Below are 21592 nucleotides of genomic sequence, written 5' to 3'. Positions count from 1 at the left end.
GCTAAAGTCAGAAAAAAAAAACGTGAAGTAAATGTGTTGATGTACCTCTGTACTGCTCCCGAATCGGCTTTGTAGACACTCCTACAGCTGCACCTTGAGATGCGACTCAGGGCATTATCTTTATAATCTATCATGCCCTAACTACTTTCCTGTAATTTATCCCTAGTGTCCTCCAGGCACCAACTTGAATGTAAGAATGTCGTTCTTGCCGACATCCACGGTATCTTCCTCTCCCACTCGGGTGCCTCCTACACCTTCGATGGCTGCAATAGTCACATCGCCCATTATACGCCTTGCGACCGATATGACCGACAGCCCACGCTTCACCAAAACACAGTCTCTAAAAACGGCAGAGCCGGACGTGCCTGTGAAGGAATTGATGTTTCTCGCGGGGAAAACGGGCACAAGGTCCAAAACGTCTGCGGCTGCTTGAAGAAGTTGCACCACACCTGTGGACCCAAATCTGTAGAGCACCAAGTCCCTAATATTTTCTATTCTGTTTTGGAGTTTTTCGTCGAGCTCACGGAGTCCAGCGTCGGGCAAGTCCTCGGCGGTATCGACGAATTCCGTGCCCAGGTCGTATTTGATGAAATTTTGTGCAGCCAACTTTCTTAGAAGCACCTCGGTAAGCGATGAGGTCAAGACGCACTTCAGCTCAGGGTGCTTGAGCATAATTTTGGAAACATTCTTGTCCGCATCTGGATGGTCCAATTTGTTTAATGCAAGCACGGTGGGGAATTTAACCGACATGAACGCCTTGACGACTTTTTCCACCATTTCGTTATCCCAGTCTTGTAATGGAGGCAATCCAGGAATGGTATCCAAGGCTTTGCCGATCAACTGCTTATTGGCGTAGTAGCCTCCAAGCTGCTGTCTCAATGTCTCTAGCGCCGTGGATTTCGTTGCAATGTGGCGTCTAACCACAGAACCCCATTTCTCCGTCAAGTTACCCAAGATCCAGCGGAAAATCTCGTCCTGAAGCCATTCAATGTCCTTGAGCGGATCGTAACCTCTGGTCTCTTTACCCTCGGCATCAGTGGTTCCACTGACATCAACAATGTGAAGAAGACAGTCTGCCTCGGTCAAATCACTGAGAAACTTGTTTCCAAGGCCTCTTCCCAAGTGAGCGTTTGGAACCAAACCAGCGACATCAAGAAGCATCACAGGCACGCCTCTCTTGCCGTCTCTGCAGTAGCCGTAGTTAGGTTTGCAATCGGCCGTTTTTCCAAACCTCAGACAAGCACATTCCACCTCCAAGTAGCCTGTGGCTTTATTGGGATCGATCGTTGTGAAGGGAAAAGCACCGACTTTGGCGTTAGCGTCCGTCAACGCATTAAGTGTTGTTGATTTGCCACTCGACGGTTTGCCTACTATACCAATGACCGTTTCCTTGCCCATGATACTATAGCCATGTACTCAAGATGAGCTCTTCTCTTTTTTCAGTTTGACTGAGCATACATAGTGCTGATAACTCATGCAGGTAGCACCGAAAGTGGGTGTTTCGAACAGAGCTCAGGAAAATGATGAAATTGAAAAAGCATTCCTTAATGCCGTTTTCTTCACGTTTTCTTCAAATGCAAATCGTTTGCTACTTGGAAAACTGCGCCTTCGGAGTAAGCTCGGGTAAGAGCCGGTCTTTCTTCTCATCATACATCAACTAACATCGCCATGCAGAAAATAAAAAGTGATCTTTTCAGCCTCTCTTCGTCAAAAGAACGTTCTTGAAGCCGTTGAAAAAAATGCCATGTTAAGCTTTGCACTTGTCGTAAACAGACCCAAATCCAATTCGCAGCCAATTACCCCAACCACAACTCTTCAGCTTCCTAGTCTGCAATTTATCATCACCTCCTTAACTCTTTTACAAAAAATTCATGGTCAAAGGAAAAAATAAAAAAATGTTCACTTTTTCGGCGCTCTCGGCTTCGGCAATTGTGCCTCTATGTATCGGCTTGGCCAAGCGGGATGACTGGTTGGTCCAATTTACCTGCACACACGAGCTCGGAGTAACAGGTGTTTACTGGACTCTAACAACTTTCGTTTAGGTCCTACAAATCTCAATTGACTGAACAGCAGCAAACTCCAATATGGTCAATTTCAAAAACATATTCTCGAACATCTTCAGTGGATTCTCCGCCGACTTCAAGAAGAAGAACTTCTCCCTTTATGGCCAGTGGCTTGGAATCCTCAATATCATTTTGTGCCTTGCCTTGGGTATTGCCAACATCTTCCACTTCAATTTGGTGGTGATCTTCGCCGTCATTTGTATCGTCCAGGGACTCGTGGTTGTGTTTGTCGAGATCCCCTTCTTGTTGAAGATTTGTCCTTTAACGGACACCTTTACGAATTTTGTTCGTAACTTCGACGAGAACTGGCCTCGTTGTGGCTTCTACTTGTTGATGGCTGCCATCCAATACCTCAGTTTGGTCACGCAAGCTACCTCTTTGCTTGTGGTTGCCATCATCTTCACATTGGCCTCTGCCTGTTACTTGTTTGCAGCAGTCAAGCACCAAGAATACCTCAAGACTTCTATAAGCGTCAGCGGCAACAACGACGACTTAGAATCTCAGGTTGCCCACAACGTCGTGAGAAATGTGTTGTAGAGTGGCTGACTTGATGAAGTTTTGTATCAACATGCGGTGACGACCATCCAACTTTATGTAAAAGCCTTTGTGTCTAGGCTTGATTTTGATGAATAATAATTCCATAGAAAAATATTGTGCCCTATTAGCAAATCAATAAAGAAACCCCGTGGTTAAACCAGCTCCAAGCGTTGTAGGTAAATGAGGCACGTGATCGTACATCAAAAAAAAGTAAGTAGGCATCTTATCAACCATCGCACTAACATCGAAAAGCACAATCTTCCGATAATAATATGGGTATATTATCCTTTGTTGAGGATACAAAGCCCTCTGAGGTTGATGAAAGCTCCCGCTGGAACGAAAACCAACCGTCAGAAAAGAAAACTGAAAAAAAGTCTGCGCCAGAGAAAAAGAGCCAGAATAACGACAATGGAGTGACTTCCCTTTCATACGACCAAGTGAACGATAATGCTGATGAGCTAATAGAGCTTCGAGGAGAAGGCAGATACTTTGGTGTCACAGATCCGGAAAATGGCAACACCATCAACGCCCAGCTGTCTCTAGGCCCTTTATGTGATAACTGTCACAAAAGAGGGCACATACGGTCAAAGTGTAAGACAGTTATTTGCCACAAGTGTGGTGTTGTCGGAGACCACTATGAAACACAGTGCCCTACCACGATGATTTGTGCCAAATGTGGCCAGAGGGGCCATATGGTATCGGCATGTACGAATAAGAGCAAAAAGAGAGAGTATTGCAGAAACTGTGATACCTTCAGTCATGGCAACCACAACTGCCCTAGTATATGGCGGTCGTACATCACCAAACCCCAGCCAAATCAAGACGATCTGCTGTGGAAAGTGTCTGATCTTCCCGTCGTCTACTGCTACAATTGTGGTGACCAGTCCCATTACGGTGACGAGTGTTTCAGACAAAGGTCGTCTCGTATCCCAAACATCAACGGAAGCGCCTTCAGCGGAACCAACCTACCCAAGCACCTTAGAAAGTTATACACATGGGTCGCAAACGACTCGAGACAGAACAATAGGAGCAATCCCAACGGCTCCAAAAACAACAAGAATAACAACAAGAACCAGAAGAACCAAAAGCCACTCAAGTCGTCAAAGAAAGACTTTAACGGCGGCTCTGCGCAGCCTACGCGGTCTGGAGTCATCAAGCACAACAATAACAAGCATGGCTTACCACCCATTCCGACCAAGGCGAACCGCTCGGGCATAATAAAAGGACAGAAGCAAAACTCGAGAAACAGCAGCGTGAAGCCCAATAGATCGGGAATCTTACCCAAAAACAACGGAAGCCGCAAGAACTTCCAGGCATTTTACTAGCCGAACAGCAACATAGCACGGCAAGGTCAGGATATAGAGGAAAGATGTAATCGACATTCACGGTGTAGCTTTAGTCAACGGACCTGTAAGTTCAAAAGTCCGAAAACAAAGCCTTTCTTTTTTTCGCTCTCGAGTCTAGCCTTACTATTGGTATTCCATGAATGGCTCGAGACAATTTCTTCGGAATCCATTGTGGCGCAATCGAAACAAAAAGTTCCTAACCTCGGCGTCTACTTTATAAGAAAAAGGGGGTTTCTCATTGAATTTATTTTACTACGATACCCTTCAATCATTAAATATACATCCAGCTCAACGAGCGTTGCAACCTCGCCTTCCTAATTTGTACTTAGGGCCGTTTCTCCGTCGGAACCCCGTGGCAAAATCTCGAACCGAACGTATTCCGCAGCCGAAGAACAACCCGAATTGAATTGAAAAATATGACCGGCTGCATCTAAAGCGCGGCATCTGAAGGAAATTTAGTTATAATGTGGAACCTTCCTGTACAAGCTGCCGTACCCTTCAAAGTGAGAGCGCCGTTAGTGATTTTTTTTATCTATAAGATCAGCTCCATTTCGCGCTACATTCTCCTAGTCACTCCAGTCAACCATACCCCACCTATTTTGGTTTAAACAACCACCATGGATGTTCCGTATCTCTCGGAGTACTTCCACTATCCGGACTCCAAGTCCAAGGAGTACAAGGATTGCCGCCAGAACACCACCAACAAGTTTGGTGAGATCATGGGCTGGGTCTCTGTGGCTTTCATTCTCAGCATAGCATTCCAAAACTATTTATTGGCAACGGGACACTGGTATTTGAGCAAAGTGCATGTCTTGGGGCCTCTCAGCAGCTTCTGTGACCGCATCACCAATCGTGGTGGCCGTGCGGGCTTCTTTCGACGAATGCTTAGAGGCTTCACCCGTGCCCTCAAAGATACCGCCTACATCTCCTATCTTAATCTCCAGGCCATCACGCAGATCGTGCTCTGGACGACAGTGTTCACGGTATTGGCGCTCGTGGATATCAATAACGGTGACTTGATCTTCTTGGCCAAACGCCTTGGCCGCTTATCAGTGGTGTCATTGCCCACCGTGTTTTTCTTGACCATCAGACCTTCTCCCTTGCCCAATACGCTTTATTTGAGTTTGCTTCCAATTCACAAGTGGCTTTCTCGTGGCGTCATCGTGCTTGCGGTTCTCCACACACTCTTGTACTTGGGCTTCTTCAGCAAGAATGGAACCTGGGGTAAGGCATGGAAGACAGAGAACTTGTATGGATGGGGAGCTTTGCTCGGGTTTGTCATGATAATCGTTACATCCCTCCTGAAAGTTCGTGATCGGACCTACAAGTTGTTCTTCTTCAATCACTACTTCTGGAGTTGGGCAATCGTTCTCCTTCTTCCCTTCCATGTTCGCCCTGTGAGAACAACCTATGTCAACATCTTGAATGTGGGCATTCTTGCATATCAAATCTATTATAGAGTTGCCAATACTCATACATCCGAAGTGTCAGACTTCAGAGTGACAGATGTGTCGCCCAACCTTGCGATCATTGACTTCCCCAATCACCTCGTCAAGGTGCGTGCCAACAACCCCGGTGCTCATGTTCGCATAACCAACCGCAGTCTGAACTTTATTGCTCGTCTCTACAAGCAATTCATCCCCAACTATCATCCCTTCACCTTAGTGTCGTTACCGCTGGATCGGTCACAGAAGCTTATTGTCCGCAAGGGCTCATTTAAATGGAGCAGCGATACGAGGTATAAGGTTTGTGGGTCGTTTGACCCCAAATTGCTCGTTGTGAAGTCCAAGAATGATCAAGCATCGAGATTCTCAATCTCTAAACTTGGTATCAATGCCAAAAAGATGCTCATTGTGGTGGGCGGATCGGCTATCTCGTTTGCGATACCCATTTTGAGAGTACTGAATTATCACGGAGTGCCTGTGAAGATCATTTGGGTTGTTCGTGACTACAGAGATATCGCAATCCTCCGCTACTTTGATGGCTACATCCATGGTGACGATTTTGAAATCTTTGTCACTGGTAACGCTGTCCCTAATGAAGAATTCGACTTTGCCGCGGTCAATGCTGTTCCAAGCTACGGCACATTCAGATTTTTATCAAACAAGTCTTCGTTCGCCAACCTGGACTTTAATGAGAGATCAAGACTTTTGATGTCAGCAGATGAAGATGAGCACATGAACCAAGAGCTGGAAAACGTTGATGTCGATTTGCTGGACGAAAATGTTCTGGATGACGATGGCGTAGAACGTGACTGTACTGTCCAGCTGTTCAGCCCCACGACCGAGTACAACAGTAATTTCGAGGACAGCATTGAATTTGACGAGGAGGAAGCCATTGGTCATGACGTGACCTCAACTTTATCCAGAAGATCTAGCAGATCCCATTCCATCAACGAGAGATTCAGCATCGATATGGAGAAAGGTAATGAGTCTCACAGACAGTTCCAAAACACTGTCAAACGACTCAACTTGGATAATCGTATCTACAAAGGTCGTCCCAAGTTGAACTACCGTTACTACAACTGGTGTGTGAATCAGCATGATATTTTCACTCAATGTTCTGGCCCCCAGCAGCTTGACGGTTCTGGCTTAGTCTGCTGCAGGGACATCCCGGGAAGAAATAAGATTGGCGCAGAGCACAAGCTCCCTGACGCCGAGAAAGTGTGGGTGATTTCTGCTGGTCCAAAATCGCTTGTGAAGAACGTGAAGCTCTGGGCTAGTGAAAACGGCCTCAAGTATCACGAAGAAGCCTTCTATGTGTAAAAAAGACGGCTTTATTTATAGTGCATTGAATGTATAATCTGATCATCTTTTCGCCCCTAGCTGGTCCTGGAAGTACTCACTCCGTTTGATATCCTCCTCTTCTGCTAAAGATTGAGCAATGTTCAGCTTGGCGATTTCGGCCGAGAATGTGATTCCAACGACTCCCCACGATACAAGATACCAGATCTTGTACGGCGTCTTGAAGAACTTTTGGTTCTGGCCATGGTTATACCTGTAACTGAAATAGTAGCCGGAAAGAAGCCCCACAAGAACTCCTTTTAGTAGTCCAATTGAGCCCGCTTGGAGAAGCTGGGAGTTGATCTGCTCCATGCGTTCCCTACTCACTGATGACCTTGGCATACTTGTTTCATATGGAAGGCAAATCAACGAAAAATAGCTCACTGAGTTCGAGTTGCGAATCGGACTTTAGTTGATAGTGCGGAAGTGCGACCTCAGATCGCGTGGGGTACCATCCTTTAAACTACTCCTTAATATTTATGCCATTAGTCAGTTTCTATTATCTATAAAGTTATCCTTGATAGCTGTATCATAAAATCATTAACATATGCCGGGGAGTTTATACCTCGATGCACACGCCGCCTAGATTAAGCAGACGGAGCTTGGGGGCACGCTGTGCCATAATTTTGGAGAGCTGCGCAAGGCAAGAGTGCTCGAGCAAAGACGAGAACTTCTTGGTCTCTTCATTCTCTTCGAGAGGCACTTCGTTCATGTTCAACATGGAGCCAACAGAGTGAAGGTTTCTCTCGACGCAGTGTTCTTGTCTTCTGAATTGGCCTGCAACAAATTGCAAAAACTTCCGGTTTGCGACTTCGGTAAAGTCAACACTCGTAGTAACCTCCGAGGGTGTGATCCGCACATCCGAAGGCTTGCCCTTGTGACTGTAGTTGTTAGACTTGTCCAAGCGAGCAAGTTCCACAAAGTAGGATCTCGTGTTGTTGCACTCGTCGCAATTGCACTGATTCACCAAGACGTCTTGACAAGGAATAGTGCGCATGTCGAGCAAGGCTGGCAACTGGCTGACCCATTCGTTCATAAAACTGGAAATGTGGATGTGTGTAAGATTTGGAGTGTGGTGGAGATTAGAAACCACCTTCTTCAAATCGATGCTGTACTCATCGTTCGTGGACTTGACTGAGTCGGAAAGATTCAAGTAGACATCCTCCAATGATGAGAACAAGTCGCTAAAGACGTAATTCTCAACAACGTGCTTGAATTGAGTGGTGTCGGCCAAGCACTTGTAGTGAACAATGGCCAACTTCTTCAAGTTTGTTCTTAACCCATGAAACTGGTTGTATTGTCTCCAGTTTTCAAAGAAGTTGAGAATGCAGCTGTTAGAGCACTCATGCAGACGAGTGCAATTCATCTTCAATTCGAGCTCCTCGAGGTTGTTAAGGTCGACATAGCGTCTCATGGTCTGGAAGTGCGTCATGCAATCATTGCGGGCACGGTGGGAAGTGGAAATAGAGAGAACCTTCAACTTCAAGTCATTAACACCAAGGTGGTCGGCCATTTCGGTGAAACGGAGGAAGGCCAATGGGGAATGCAAATAGAGTCTGCTCAAACTGCGCAAGTTTTGAGTTGGCGCTTCGTATGAGCCGTAGAACACACTCTGAACATTCTCGCTATTCTGAAGATAGGCATTACTCTCAACGTACATGTTGAGCTGCTCCAACCTTGGATTCGTGGGCAAGGCGAGGAATTCACTCGTGTTGAACACAAACCAGTTCAGAAGATTAAGCACCTTGTGGTCTTTTCTTGTTACCTCACATCTGTCCTCATCCTCAACATCAATAAATTGCACCGAGTTTGAGGCCAAGAAGTTGGTGAACGAACGAACACAACGCAAACTCAACACGTCGTGGTTGTTCATGCAAATAGTGTGTGGTTGCTGGCTCCAAAAGGCGGCCATTCTATCATATAAATAAAGCAAGCTGCTGTCGTTGTCGTTTCCATGAGTGTTCACAACGAATTTGCGCACAAAGCGGAAAGTGGTTGGTGTGAGACAGTTGGCAAACTGCTGCAACTTGTCAGCGGACAATAAAGTCCACTCGCTGGAGTTGTCGTACTTGCCACAGCTCCAGTTGCGATCGGACTCAACCACCATAATGTTCTTGTAGAGGGACCCACAGACCCGGTAGCGAAAGTAAGGGGTCATGTGTGCTAGGGTGAGCCGCAGATCATGGTCGCAGCAGTCCAAGATGGTGTCTAGGACGTTATTGGGGAGATCGGTTAACCTCATGATGGGTTGGGGGGGTTTGAGAAGCGGAAAGACTCAATGAAAAAACTGTGGGACAGGGATCGTTTATATACTGCCTGAACCCTTTTTTGCAGCAGCGCAAGTCTGGCCTCTGCAGTGACCATAATAATAGCTTGGAGCGCTAAGAAAACAATGCACCGGTTGCTTGTGTGCAGTATCAAATACAGATTGCCTCACAGCCGGTGTCTAGAAGAGCCTTCCTCTCCACACTGAGTCAAAACTGCGGCGCGATGGCCTCGGAGGTACACCTCCTTTATATGCTAGCCCCTAACCAGACGAGCAAGCGAGGTCCAACTTGCTGCAAATTAAGTAGATCTGACAAAATCTGGGAAACACTTTCCTAAAATTCAAATGACAACCGCACATTCAAGGCGGGTCTCGGGTGCTGGCTTTTCTCCACCTTCCTCAGCTAAGTCATTAATTATGCCTCGCCTGAGCGCGGCACATCGGAAATCTGGGGTTCGGGCTATAGGAGCACAAGCGTGCGACCCTGTGCAGCAGGAAAAGGCGACCCACAGGCATGGAAATTCTCGAATGTGCCACACCTTAAGGGATCTTCGGACTAGGGGCAAGGCGGCGCGTGGCGGTAGAGGTTGGTATTTGCCGCGTTTTAGGAAGTGGCCCAAAGGGATGCCGTCAGTCCGGCTTGGTGCCCTTTTGGCACAGATGCAAACAGCTGTGGAGGGACCCAACTTGTAATTTTCTGGGAAGCGCTTTGTCAAAAAATTGGGCGGGACTGCGCTGGACACGAGAGCCGTGCCATTTTTATTTTATGGTACTTCTTTTTTTTTTTTCTTTTTCTCTCCTTCTTGATTTCTTTGAAAGCGTAAAGCTCCGAATAATCCGTAGTTTTGGCCTAGACAACTGACCTTGGTCAGGTTTAGCTCATCCATTTGTCCGCATAATTGAGGCGTCCCTCTGAGCCGTTGCCATACCTCACAAACGAAATCGCGGCTACCGCAGGAAAAACTGCCGTCTTGCTAAGCGAAACCACACGGAGTCGCGGAAAGAGCTTGCCCTTGAGCAAATTCTGGTCGATCAATGTGACTAAGCAATTTTCAATCACAAAGTCGTTGATCTCGTCGGCGGGATTTTCTGCAAGGACTCGCTGGCCGAAGCAATTGATGGCATGGAGAGGCGTTCCTGCGAGGGAAGCATCGAGGGCACATCTGATGCTATCGTAGTCTAGCTTGGCCTGCCCTCCCTGAATTGACCACACTTTCCTCAACAAGTTGCGAAGAATGAGAAGGGGTGCTTTTTCTGCAAAGAGAAGCAAGAGCTGATGCTCCTTGAGCATTTTGTAGTTCTTTGGGTCGTTGAGTACTCTTGAGAAAGTGTCAAAGTCTCCCACTTGTATGGCTCGTGCGAGATCTTCAAAGGTTTCTAAAAACGCCGGCGACGATTCTCGTGAAGAATAAAATGTGGTGTAGATGTTGTTGAAATTGGGCTTTTTGCCGATGATGATTCCAAGCGGGATCATCTGGCGCAAGATTCTGGTGACGTTGGCATTGTCCTTGATGTAGTTGGCGGGAGTGTTTTGCAAGCACCACTGGAAGTGTTGGTAAGCGTCAACAAATTGGTACTTTACCATGTAAAAACGTGCTAGGTAGTACCTGTACTGGATTTGCTGGTTTTTCGGGAAGTCGCTTAGCCTCAAGTTGGCATTGTTCATGTTAGAAAAGACGTTTCGGCAAAGAAGAGGGTTTTCCAACTTGAAATACGTCAGACAAAGTCGAACACCAATCAACAACATGATGGACTTTTTGGCGGCCTCGATATGATCTCCAGCGCCCAATTGCGATCTGATATTGTTAAACATCTTCAACAATATAGACGCCAAATACACTAGACGTGGTTTTCTGCTGCTCTCCACGAGTATAAGCTGCATGTCTAGCTGTGTTGCCATCGGTATCACAAAGTCAATTGTGTCTTGAATGAGTGGAGTCAATAAGTAGCCATGAGACTTGTTGGTGAAGGCTACTGATAAGTCGTTGATGTATGCAGCGTAAAGGTCGAAGGATTCCAGCATTGAGTAGGGATTGAGCTGATTGGAGAGCCGGATAAAGCTTGAGACAATCTCTTGGAAAGCCATCCATTCATCGTTGTAGAATTTTCTTCTCTCAACTTCCTCCTGCAACTGTGCATCATCGATGCTACCAATGTTGTAAAGCTTGACTATCCAGGGATTAAGCGATGGATGAAGTCGCAATAGATGAAGTAGTTCGTGGGCTTGTTGTTTGGATTGTTTCTTAGTGGCCGCCTGTAGCTGTTGTAGGAAATCACTGGTCACGTTCATTTTGCAATATGTTGTATGATGGTGATTTTCATTCGCGACCTTACATTTTGTGGTAGCCTACCGATAGCGAAGACAGAATATAGCTCACACAAGCGAAATCTAGATTTTAAAGGGAGCTCAAACTACGTTGATTTGTATAACTCTCTTCACAAAGCAATCGTTTCAGTTCAATGGCGGGATTCCCTGTCGTTCTAAGCACAGTAAATATCTAAACGCTACACCACTGTAACACGGGGTTATAACCTCTTTTTTGTCACTATTCATATCGTTGTGATATGCAAAAATGTAAATATGGGTTTTCTGAAAATTCTTTATGTTCCTCGATTTTTTATCACAATTCTTATTTTATCTGTGATAAGGACCTCACAGTGAATAAATGCGAAAGTGCGATCATATCGTAGATATCTTGTAATTCTTCAAAAGTTACATACTAAACCATGCTGACGGCCACGAAGCCTACAGCCCCAAAATTTGCATTTAAGAAGAAGAAGAAAGTGAAGGATGACCCACAGCCTTTAATCAAATACGATGATCCAGATTTGAAGGTCGTGATTCGACTCCTTCCTCCTAACTTAACAGAGGAAGCTTTCCTTCGACAAATACCATTTGGTAATGAAAAATCGCCATTGGAGATAACTGGCCTCTCAAGGTTCTTTTACCAAACTGGTAGCCCGTCCTTGAAGCCTTTCGAAGAGCCCAGCTTCTCACGAGCTTACTTCCTCTTCCAAAACAAGGAAGCAGCAAATGCCTTCAGAACTAAAATGCAACATGTGGTTATCGAGGACTCTGACTCAGGCGATCAAGTTAAATGTGAGATGATGAAACCAATCTTTGGTGAAGTTATCGAAACTTCTCAAAAGCCTGGCCTAGGGAAGATCGAACAGGAACCGTTATTCAAGAAGTTCACTGCTTTACGTGCCGCCTCAACGGAAGTGGATTTGATTAAAATGATACGAGCTGTTCACTCTGAAGAGAATAGAAAGAGACGAGAAAAGAACAAAAAGAAGAAAGCAGCAGCCGCTGTCGTCAATGCTGAGAAGGACAAAACCGTACAAAGCGAGACTCCAACTGCCCCTGCTATAAACGAACCAAAGCCACAACCCGCATCAGACAACAAGCCGGGAAGCAGCAACGAAGGCAAGAAGGACAAGAAGAAGCCATCAAAGAAATCCGACAAGATCAATGACCAGAAAAAGAAGGAAACGATACCTCCCAAAAAGAGCGCTTCTACGAATGGTCCGAAACCTCAAGCTCAGCCAAAGAAGACCACGGAAGGGAAGAAACCGGGTGCTGAGCCTTCAAAGCCAAAAAGCAAAGAGAACAAACCCCACAAATCCAAGAAAGCTGGTCCAAAACACGACAACTCTGGTACTAATACGGCTCAGCGGGCTGCAACGGAAGAGAAAAAAGTCACAAAAGCTACGAAAGCTGCCAAGAAGAGCAGCTGAATATCGAGCCCCTAGAATTGACCTCGAATTTCATCTTAATTTAAATAGAAAGGGCTTCCAGTGGATTAGTACTTATGCGCGCATTTGTAGTGCAACTCATCCAGCTATCGCCTATAGAAGAGTAGCTCATGATGATGCGCTCTCTAGGGTTGAGATCCCTACGATGTCCTAAGAAGTCTTTCTTTTACTTCAAAAGGCTCACGAATAGCAAGAACAATGTGAAGTTTGCGGAGCAGATGGAGCTTTTCGATACATCTATACCCACCATGGAGAAGATTCTTACCATCCTCCAACATGCTGAAAACAATAAGGAGCAATCAGCGGTGCCAGAAAACAAAGATCCAGTCACACAGCCCGAAGAGACGTCCCTTTCACAAACGAAATTTCACTCAATGCTAGGACTCAAAGTGTTGGATTACAACTTGATTCGAATCCTCAACGATGCAGAGGTGGTCGAAAAATACAAATCTTTCATCAACGTTTCACCCGAATCGTGTGAGGTGATTCTTAATCATCACGCAGAGACACTTCGAGAGAGTCTTCTTTGGCTGAGCGATGCCTCAGTTCTATCTAAACTCGGCGAATCATTCAGAAAGGATCCTGTGAGAATGTCAAACGAGCTACGGCCCAAGTTGAGAGAGATTGCAGCACAGTCGCTCGTTGATTTCGAGAAAGTTGAACGAAAACCCAAGTTCACTTACGACATTCCGGAGATACGATTGCCTAATCCTTTTCGAGGATCAATTGACCATCCAACGATAATTCGCAAAGGGCTAAGTCTTAAAAAAAGACCTCTGAATCTTCTTTGCTTCTTGATTGATAATAAAAGCTTCCTCGAGAGTTTCTTCGGTAAACTTCGAAGCGGAATTCTGCCTGTTCTACTATTGAACGTCATGAAGTGTCAGTCTTTGGAGGGGAGCCGAGCCTTCAAGATACTCTTGGTGAAACATCTAAAAAGCCCAGAAAGCAAGCATTTCAGAACGAACCCAATTGACTCGTTTGGAAAAGCCTCCGTCGATGACTTGGAAGGCGAGATGACAGTCCTTAAAGCTATTGTCGCCCACAAAAGTAAGTTACTAACACGCCTCGACTCTTTTGGCATTTACAAAGACAGCTTGGCAGAAGTCAACTCAACCTCATTAAGAAGCTCAGAAGACATTGTGAGAATCCTAGCAGGCTCTTTCGATCGTTACTTTGGTGCATGCTATAGGCTCGATGCGAAAGGCTGTGACGAGTGGGTTGAGCGCCTTCTTACTTTCTACAAGGAGAGTTCGAGCGAGATGCAATTAATTGAGGAGCTCTATCTAGAGAGCATTAATGGTTTTAGGGACCAGATATCGCAAGCTACGTTGAGAAAGCTTCTGACAACGTGGACCCTGACAAAGCACAAACAGCAGAAGAGCTCAAAGAAGGCTAGACCTCAAACTTTGAGATCTTCTTGATGTATAATACCATGCATGACATGGGGTCTCAAATTAGCGAGGTCCCCATTAGAGATGTCGGAACGTAGGTGAAAGTCCGTTTCCCGTAGGCTCGAGAAATTAATTATACCACCATCGATCGCAGCAATGATGATAGACCGCCCACTGGAGCCATTCTTGAGTTTTTGATCGCGAACTCGGTTATACTCCTGTTTAGCAAGAGTCTTTGGGTCCATCTTCCTCCTTCGCTCTGCCGCTTTTTCAGCCCTCATCTCTTTCTTCGAAACTGGCACAGCCTTGTTGGTCTTAGCAGGCTTTATGTCCTTCGCAGGCGGAGCTGAAGTGTCTTTCATACAAGACGTTTGCCAAAGACTCGTGATGTCGACGAGAGAAGGGAACCCCTCTTCCAAGGTGTTCACGACACATACCTGATAATCAGGACTCGTAGCGGTCTTCTTGCTGAAATTGCCAGTCGGCTTCCAAACGTCGAAGTGCAATGCATATTTAGGGTTCTTTTTGCTAGTATCGATGTCGTCAAAGTCCAGCCGAGCTGATATATATTGGAGTTGTGAGAACATGTCGGTATAGCTTAGGAAGTGCAGCGATCTAATGCTTTCACGTGAAGTTTGTGATCTGAACCAATACCCAATGGAAGTGATCGTTCTTTGAAAAAATGCTAGTAAAGGATGCTCGTTATTCTGGCACTGGACGAGATCAGGCCATTTGCTTGACTGGAATGGTCGTATTAGATAGCCCAAACGCTTCAAAAGGGCGTAAACCTGGTACTTATCATGCATGTCAGGCGAGTCTCCAAATGCTAGACTATACAAATGACTCAATGAAATTTGCTTAAGGGTTGAATAGTCGAAGACTTGCTCGTCTGAGGCTAAGAATGTCTCGAATCTGGTGCTAGGTAAATAAAGAATAAGAGAGCCTCGCTCGACCAAATATACCGTTTCAATTGCCAGAAGCCAACATCCTTGGAGTTTGGGTTTGTTGAGGAAGGGATGGGGGTTGCCCATGTCTCTGAAGAAGTTACCCTTGGCATGAGGCACCAAACACTGCTTTTTAGCATGCATCCACACACCAACCAATTTTTGCTTTTCATGGTGTCCTCGTATGTGGTCGAGAGCATTGAACATTTGTTTACGAGCTTCAGATAAAGCTGAGCTCTGAACGCCCGTGTGATCGATGTCGAAATCCTTCTCTGATCTCCTTGGAATTGTCTCATCGGCTAGATTTAGCGAAGCAAATCGTTTATTTAATCCACCCCAATCAGGAAGCTCTTCAGGGAGCTCCTCCGTTATTTGGGTCAAAGCAGTTTCATCTTCATCCATGGCTGATGAGACCTTAAGGTGGTTGCGAAATGCGACATAGTATTAGTTGATCTGACAAAACGCGACCATCTGATCTTCAACCACTCTTTGCTCCAACCTAACCGAAACAGCTAATGAACAAACGCTGGGATGACGTCGTCCACATTGACTATTGATACTTTGGTACGTACTCGTATTGCAGTGCTATTGCGGCAAATGTTCTAACTCCAGGCGGAACTGCTATACGAAGACATGATCACGAACCTTATCAGACAAGCTTCGCTAAACAGCATTTCTCGATATAGAACCTTGCAGCAGTCCGTGGAAGGGAAGTATAACGATCCTCTTCCTCAAGCCAAAGCCTCGGCAAATAAAGACATATTCGGGAATGATAAAGCAAAGCTAAAGAACTCAGAGACTTCAAGATATTTTGACTGTGGTAATTGCGGCCGCCAAATAGCAGGCGGACGTTTTGCTCAGCATATCAATAAGTGTTTAGACAGGGGCAAGAGATAGATGTACAAGTGTTTGGGCACCATAAATGCCAATGTTCAAGAGGAGTCGACTTCGCTGAATGCGGAAAATGAAAGTTGAAGTGCTCAAGGGCATCGCCGAATCAATAGGGGCTTTAGACTCGGAATTTAGACTTCCATCTTCAAAAGACGCTTGCGGAGACAAGAAGCGCGGATGTGACCCGCTCACGTTTAACCCCAATGCGTTCTCAGTCCCCCGCTATAACTTCAACGGTTTCATAATCTTTTCCGAGGAAAAAGAATTGTGGAGATTTACCGTGGATAACACTCCTTGGGGAATGAGGAGTCTTGGGAGTGCCTGTACATGTCGTTGTGTGTAGAGAAGGTTTGTCGGAGTTCAGCCAATGGGTCAAGCGGCACCGACAGCCAAGATATCATGAGGGTGAGAGCCGCCCCTCAATAGTGTTCCCCTTATCATTTATATGGGATTAGTGTGGGGCAGGCTTATAGTAAGGGCTCTGCGCTCTCGATATGCGGGGTATTATGCATCACTATCTAGACACATTGCGCCAAACTTCAAGTTTTGCCTATTTAATAGATCACAGGTCCTCAATTCCCCTAGCAAACCTTTTGAAACATGCCCTACCTTTTCGAGGACAAGATTGAAGACCTTCCATTGGACCTTGAGCTAGGCTCCAGGATGGTGCCTGCGGGCAAGGATGGAGACGACATAGTTTACAGAAACCGTGCATTGCCTGAGAAGCTCATTGAAGGTTTGCATCCTTCGCTCAAGACCTACGATGATATGTTCAATAGAGCGGTCAGACTACATGGTCAAAAGCCATGCCTCAGTTACAGGCCTTATAACTACGCGCGTGCCAGATCGGAGCCCTTCTTCAAATCGTTATCATATTCCGAGGTACACAGACGAAGACTCGCAATTGGCTCTGGAATCTTAGCTTGCTTGAAATTGGCTGTCCCAGAAGAAGTTGATAGACATGTCAGAGACTACAAAAAGTACGACATCGACAACTATTCCCCAATGGTCTCAATATACCTGGCAAACAGGCACGAATGGTTGTTAACGGACTTGGCATGTCACGCTTTCTCATTCACCAACACCGCTTGTTACGACAATCTTGGTGATGATGTGACATCCCACATCTTGACTATCACTGGCTCCCCAATCATCTTCTGTCTGGGTGATAAGGTCGAGAAATTGGGCAAGTTTAGTGAGGCAAAAGACTTTCCAGTCAAAGTCGTGGTTTCTTTCGATCCGGTATCGCCTGTTAGGAGAAGCAAGTTGATGGAGACCGGTATTCAGGTTTACGAGTTCAGTGAGTTGGAGGCAATTGGCTCCCGAGCTCAGTACCAACCGATGCCCCCACATCCTGAGACTCTTTACACCATCAGTTTCACTTCAGGTACTACTGGGGCGATGCCAAAAGGCGTCATGTTGAATCACAAGGCATCAGTGTGCGCGATGTGCTATTTGATGGCTGGTCAACCACTTGTTGAAGAAGGCAAAACTTTTGCATTCTTACCGTTGACTCATCTTTATGAAAGGGAAACAAGCGCCTACGCATTGGTTCGAGGGTATAACATTGGTCTTCCAGACATCGCATACGAGGGAACACCTTACAATGCCTTTGAAACCTTGCTCGAAGATTTGAAGCTCTTCAAGCCCCACTACATATCGCTCGTTCCAAGAATATTAACTCGAATTGAGTCTTTGATCAAATCTCATGTCTCCAAGTTACCTACGAAGGAGGTAGTGGAAGATGTCATCAATAAGAAGATTGCTCAACAAAGCACAGCAGACTTCTGCAAGGGAGATGATTTTGGCTTGCAAGCCTGGAAGGATTTACGGAAACTCATTGGTTTTGATAACTTGCTTTGGATCCAAGTGGCATCTGCACCGACAAACAAGTACACACTTCAGTACTTAAAAGGTTCCCTTGACATTGGTGTCTCTCAGATGTATGGCCTTACGGAAACTTTTGGAGCCATGACGCAAAGTTTGATCTATGAGGCCGAGCCTGGATCATGCGGTGTGGGTGGCCTTTCCGTGGAGTATAAACTTCAGGATCGTACTGAGATGGGCTATCACGTTAAAGAAAATAAAGGAGAGCTTCTAGTTCGTGGCCCTCAGGTCTTCGAAAGATATTTCAAAAACCCTGAGGCAACTGCCAAGGATATCGATAAAAAGGGCTGGTTCTCCACTGGTGATGTGGTCGAGTTGAGGAGTGGAAGACTCTATGTGATTGACAGAGTCAAAAACTTCTTCAAGCTTGCACATGGCGAATACATATCACCAGAGAAGATTGAGAATTTGTATTTGTCAAAGAATCCTTTCATCACGCAAGTTTACGTTCATGGTCACCCATCTAGGGACTACACTATTGCTATAGTGGGGATAAATGAACCGTTTGGACACGAATTTGTTAAGCGTGCCGGACTCAACGCTCTTGAAATGATAACTGAGATAAACAAGCCCACTCACAAACAAAAGCTCTTGGCCTTGATGAACAAAAATGTTGCCAACTTCACCAACGGTATCGAAAGAGCACGGAACGTATTCTTTGATATCAATCCGTTAACAGTGGAGCGCAATGTGGTTACACCAACAATGAAATTGAAGAGAGCTTTAGCCTCCAAATTTTTTGATGATGTGATCACATCCCTTTACAACGAAGGTCCACTTGATTCTGCAAGTAAATTATAATAGTATAATATACCGCGCTATCAATAGTTTCTAGAAGCGGCTACCCCAAAAAATGCCGTGCAGCGTGACACAGCTCACGTGCCGCACAAAGAGTCACCTCTATATGCCTGTTCCAACATCAAGTTACTCTATTCCGCTCAGCAATTAGAATACATTTAGCATGGCTCCTCCGCCGCCAATAGTCATAGATGCTCAAGCCATCTCAGGAATTACAGGATCTATATCCATAGCATGCTGGATCATCGTTTTTGCTCCCCAAATTTACGAAAATTTTCGAAGAAAGTCATCGGAAGGTCTTTCCATGATGTTCATCATCCTATGGTTGGCGGGAGATATCTTCAACGTACTTGGAGCTGTACTTCAAGGCGTTCTCCCCACAATGATTATTCTTGCTATCTATTACACCTTAGCGGACATTGTTTTATGGGTTCAGTGCATTATGTACGGTGATGGTAAGTCGAACCCCGATTACGTGCATTTATCGCCCGCTAACCCCATAAATGATGATGTTCTTGAAACTGTCTTATCAGGCGACAGAGCCCAAGATGTTGAGGAAACCGAATTTCAGTCCACAAGCGAAACTGATCACATTTCTTCTTTCCTGAACGTGAGTCCTCGCATGGCTGCCTTTTTCAAGTTTTTGATGGTCTTGCTTGTCTTTTTGGCTGGCCTTGCTGGCTGGTACATTTCCTACACCAACACTTCACGCAAGCATAAGACCCCTGTTGACCTTGTCTTTGATCCATTGGCTCAATTTTTCGGCTGGCTTTGTGCTTTCTTCTATCTTGGTTCACGTATACCTCAGATTTTGCTCAATTATGAACGTAAGTCATGCGAGGGAATTTCGTTTATGTTTTTCTTATTCGCATGCTTGGGCAATTTGACATACGTCATTTCCATTCTTGCCATAGATACTTCATGGAATTATGTGTGGGTCAATCTGTCGTGGTTAGCTGGTTCCCTTGGAACCTTGGCTCTCGATTTCACTATATTTATTCAGTTCTTCCTTTACAACGAAAGCAAGGATTATGACGAAGCAAGCACCGTGTCGAAGAATACCAATTCTGATCAATCAGAGGCACTTTTAGGGAATAGCCGTGAGCAGTACGGAGCAGTATGATGCTGGCTTCCTTGCTAAGAGGTAAATGGTAGATGTCTTGCTGTTTCGACTGCCACAAATTTGCGCCTCCAGGTTACAGTTCAACCCATGAGATACAAGCAGACTCTAAGAAAATTGCGATAGCTGTTGATAATCGGTCAATGCAGGTTAAGGAGCAAAAGACGCCTTTACGCAGAATTAAAATGCTTCCGAAGGGATCGAGGCTGTATTAATGGTATCGCGCTTTATAAGCGAGAAAGGAAGATCTCTATTGCACATCACTGCTGCCTTGAGAGATTCCAAAGGGATATCGCGAGGAAGAAGTACAGAAAATATAGGTAAGTCACCATGTAATTAATTGTCAGAAGACTACCACAGTAAAATCTCAAAATCTAGAGTCGGCTTTTCATTCCATGGAATCTATAAAGTGCAATGCCCAAAAAAATGAAAGCCTCGAGCTACCCCAGCCGCCCAGTGTGCACATTCGAGGCCAAATGAGGGGGAGGGGTCCATATAATTTTGTATCCCTAACTTCTCAAAAAACCAAAATATCTAGTTCGATAAAGCGTCCAGACAAGAAGAAAACTTAAGAATTGTAAAATGGAGGGAAACAATGACCGAGCTAGACCATGGTCGATGTAAATTGCTGCGGCTCGTGAGACTTCTTGCTGACCTATACGAGGCAAAGGAGTACCTGCAGTATTGAACCCCCACAATACTAGTCCGGTGCAATTGACGAAGCAACGTAAATTGTTATAGATTGAAACTGCTCAAAGTTCTTCCGCCAGATCTGCATGGCTATTTAATCAAAAGGCCATATGTCGACGTACGGCTTACTTGCATAAAAATACGAGTAACCATTTAGCCGAGAAGCATAAGTTAGGCGCCATCTATTTTCATTTATCGATCATCAGCTCCCGAAGAACATAAAAAGCCAGACATCCAAACCAATCACAGAAAAAAAAAAAAGACCCCTTAACCCAATAATCAAGCTAATGGCTGCATCAGGACCCGTTAAACGAAGAAAACGTGCAAGTTTAGTATGTAACCGCTGCAAGCGCCGCAAGATCAAATGTGACAAGAAGAAACCATGCTCGAGCTGCAAAAAAGTGGACCATCCTTGTGCTTACGAATCAACTTGGGCACCAGAACTCCAAGGTCCCCGGTCCCTCTCCGAGTCGAGTGAATCTCTTAATTTTCAAACGGCGGATAAACAAAAACTCTTGAAGGCAATCAGACCGGAAGAACATTCCAATGACGGCATGCCCGGGAATATGCTTGCAGACGTTCTGCTATCATTTAGCCAATCGACTGAAGAGATGATTTTACTACCGAAAAGAAAGTATGATCAGCTTACATACGCTAAGGAGCATGATGCAACAATTGACGACTTTCAGGCGGTGATAGCACCCATCACAGTCGGGAATCTGGGCCACCAAGCATTCAATGCTAATGTTGGACTTGTTCAAACACCACTTCATGATGATCAGACACCAGGTAATATTTTCTATGAGACCCAGGGTGCTCAACAGGTGAGATTCGAGCCACATGTTACGAAATTGGTAAAGAATGATTTCCTTGGAGTGAACCCTTTTCAGGAATATGGCGAACGTCTCTGTTTACTTGATTCATTCACCCTGGACTATCATGGTAATCCAACACGAATTGACCATAACGGTGCATTCTCGTGGAGGAATTTGCAAAAGAAGGACTTTTGGCTCATGCGCTTGCTAGAGTTCGTGGGGGATGAGACGGTAGCTGAAGAAACGAGAAGAACTTCTTTTGGTAATGCAACCCAAGTGGAAGCGCAAACGAATAGAGCAGG

The 21592-nt window shown here is 45.4% G+C and overlaps 12 protein-coding genes across 12 annotated transcripts; 7 read left to right on the top strand and 5 right to left on the bottom strand.

Moving 5' to 3' along the window:
• Window positions 1-162: 162 nt before the first annotated feature.
• C7M61_003730 (uncharacterized protein) lies at window positions 163-1398 on the bottom strand (the record flags this gene model as incomplete). The annotated part of the gene is made up of 1 exon (XM_024859065.1): window positions 163-1398. One exon carries the CDS (start codon window positions 1396-1398, stop codon window positions 163-165), a length of 1236 nt encoding a protein of 411 aa, XP_024712739.1.
• A 686-nt stretch (window positions 1399-2084) lies between these two features.
• Window positions 2085-2600, top strand: TVP18 (Tvp18p; the record flags this gene model as incomplete). The annotated part of the gene is made up of 1 exon (XM_024859064.1): window positions 2085-2600. The coding sequence occupies one exon, from the start codon at window positions 2085-2087 to the stop codon at window positions 2598-2600; it is 516 nt and encodes a 171-aa protein (XP_024712738.1).
• A 272-nt stretch (window positions 2601-2872) lies between these two features.
• On the top strand, window positions 2873-3925 carry C7M61_003728 (TRAMP complex RNA-binding subunit; the record flags this gene model as incomplete). The annotated part of the gene is made up of 1 exon (XM_024859063.1): window positions 2873-3925. The coding sequence occupies one exon, from the start codon at window positions 2873-2875 to the stop codon at window positions 3923-3925; it is 1053 nt and encodes a 350-aa protein (XP_024712737.1).
• A 638-nt stretch (window positions 3926-4563) lies between these two features.
• Window positions 4564-6711, top strand: C7M61_003727 (putative ferric-chelate reductase; the record flags this gene model as incomplete). The annotated part of the gene is made up of 1 exon (XM_024859062.1): window positions 4564-6711. The coding sequence occupies one exon, from the start codon at window positions 4564-4566 to the stop codon at window positions 6709-6711; it is 2148 nt and encodes a 715-aa protein (XP_024712736.1).
• A 42-nt stretch (window positions 6712-6753) lies between these two features.
• C7M61_003726 (uncharacterized protein) lies at window positions 6754-7071 on the bottom strand (the record flags this gene model as incomplete). The annotated part of the gene is made up of 1 exon (XM_024859061.1): window positions 6754-7071. One exon carries the CDS (start codon window positions 7069-7071, stop codon window positions 6754-6756), a length of 318 nt encoding a protein of 105 aa, XP_024712735.1.
• A 217-nt stretch (window positions 7072-7288) lies between these two features.
• C7M61_003725 (uncharacterized protein) lies at window positions 7289-8971 on the bottom strand (the record flags this gene model as incomplete). Its single annotated transcript, XM_024859060.1, has 1 exon — window positions 7289-8971. The coding sequence occupies one exon, from the start codon at window positions 8969-8971 to the stop codon at window positions 7289-7291; it is 1683 nt and encodes a 560-aa protein (XP_024712734.1).
• An 898-nt stretch (window positions 8972-9869) lies between these two features.
• Window positions 9870-11285, bottom strand: C7M61_003724 (uncharacterized protein; the record flags this gene model as incomplete). The annotated part of the gene is made up of 1 exon (XM_024859059.1): window positions 9870-11285. One exon carries the CDS (start codon window positions 11283-11285, stop codon window positions 9870-9872), a length of 1416 nt encoding a protein of 471 aa, XP_024712733.1.
• Window positions 11286-11722: 437 nt separating this feature from the next.
• On the top strand, window positions 11723-12733 carry C7M61_003723 (RNA-binding protein; the record flags this gene model as incomplete). Its single annotated transcript, XM_024859058.1, has 1 exon — window positions 11723-12733. One exon carries the CDS (start codon window positions 11723-11725, stop codon window positions 12731-12733), a length of 1011 nt encoding a protein of 336 aa, XP_024712732.1.
• A 128-nt stretch (window positions 12734-12861) lies between these two features.
• C7M61_003722 (uncharacterized protein) lies at window positions 12862-14175 on the top strand (the record flags this gene model as incomplete). The annotated part of the gene is made up of 1 exon (XM_024859057.1): window positions 12862-14175. The coding sequence occupies one exon, from the start codon at window positions 12862-12864 to the stop codon at window positions 14173-14175; it is 1314 nt and encodes a 437-aa protein (XP_024712731.1).
• Window positions 14176-14278: 103 nt separating this feature from the next.
• C7M61_003721 (tRNA splicing endonuclease subunit) lies at window positions 14279-15491 on the bottom strand (the record flags this gene model as incomplete). Its single annotated transcript, XM_024859056.1, has 2 exons — window positions 14279-14330; window positions 14362-15491. The coding sequence occupies 2 exons, from the start codon at window positions 15489-15491 to the stop codon at window positions 14279-14281; spliced, it is 1182 nt and encodes a 393-aa protein (XP_024712730.1).
• Window positions 15492-16580: 1089 nt separating this feature from the next.
• C7M61_003720 (uncharacterized protein) lies at window positions 16581-18668 on the top strand (the record flags this gene model as incomplete). The annotated part of the gene is made up of 1 exon (XM_024859055.1): window positions 16581-18668. One exon carries the CDS (start codon window positions 16581-16583, stop codon window positions 18666-18668), a length of 2088 nt encoding a protein of 695 aa, XP_024712729.1.
• A 160-nt stretch (window positions 18669-18828) lies between these two features.
• On the top strand, window positions 18829-19788 carry C7M61_003719 (cationic amino acid transporter; the record flags this gene model as incomplete). The annotated part of the gene is made up of 1 exon (XM_024859054.1): window positions 18829-19788. One exon carries the CDS (start codon window positions 18829-18831, stop codon window positions 19786-19788), a length of 960 nt encoding a protein of 319 aa, XP_024712728.1.
• Between the last annotated feature and the right edge of the window lie 1804 nt (window positions 19789-21592).

Source organism: Candidozyma pseudohaemuli (genome assembly GCF_003013735.1).
Source record: "Candidozyma pseudohaemuli strain B12108 chromosome Unknown scaffold00010, whole genome shotgun sequence".
Taxonomy (NCBI): domain Eukaryota; kingdom Fungi; phylum Ascomycota; class Pichiomycetes; order Serinales; family Metschnikowiaceae; genus Candidozyma; species Candidozyma pseudohaemuli.
Note: the sequence above shows the minus strand (reverse complement) of the source record. Positions and strands in the feature narration are given on the sequence as shown.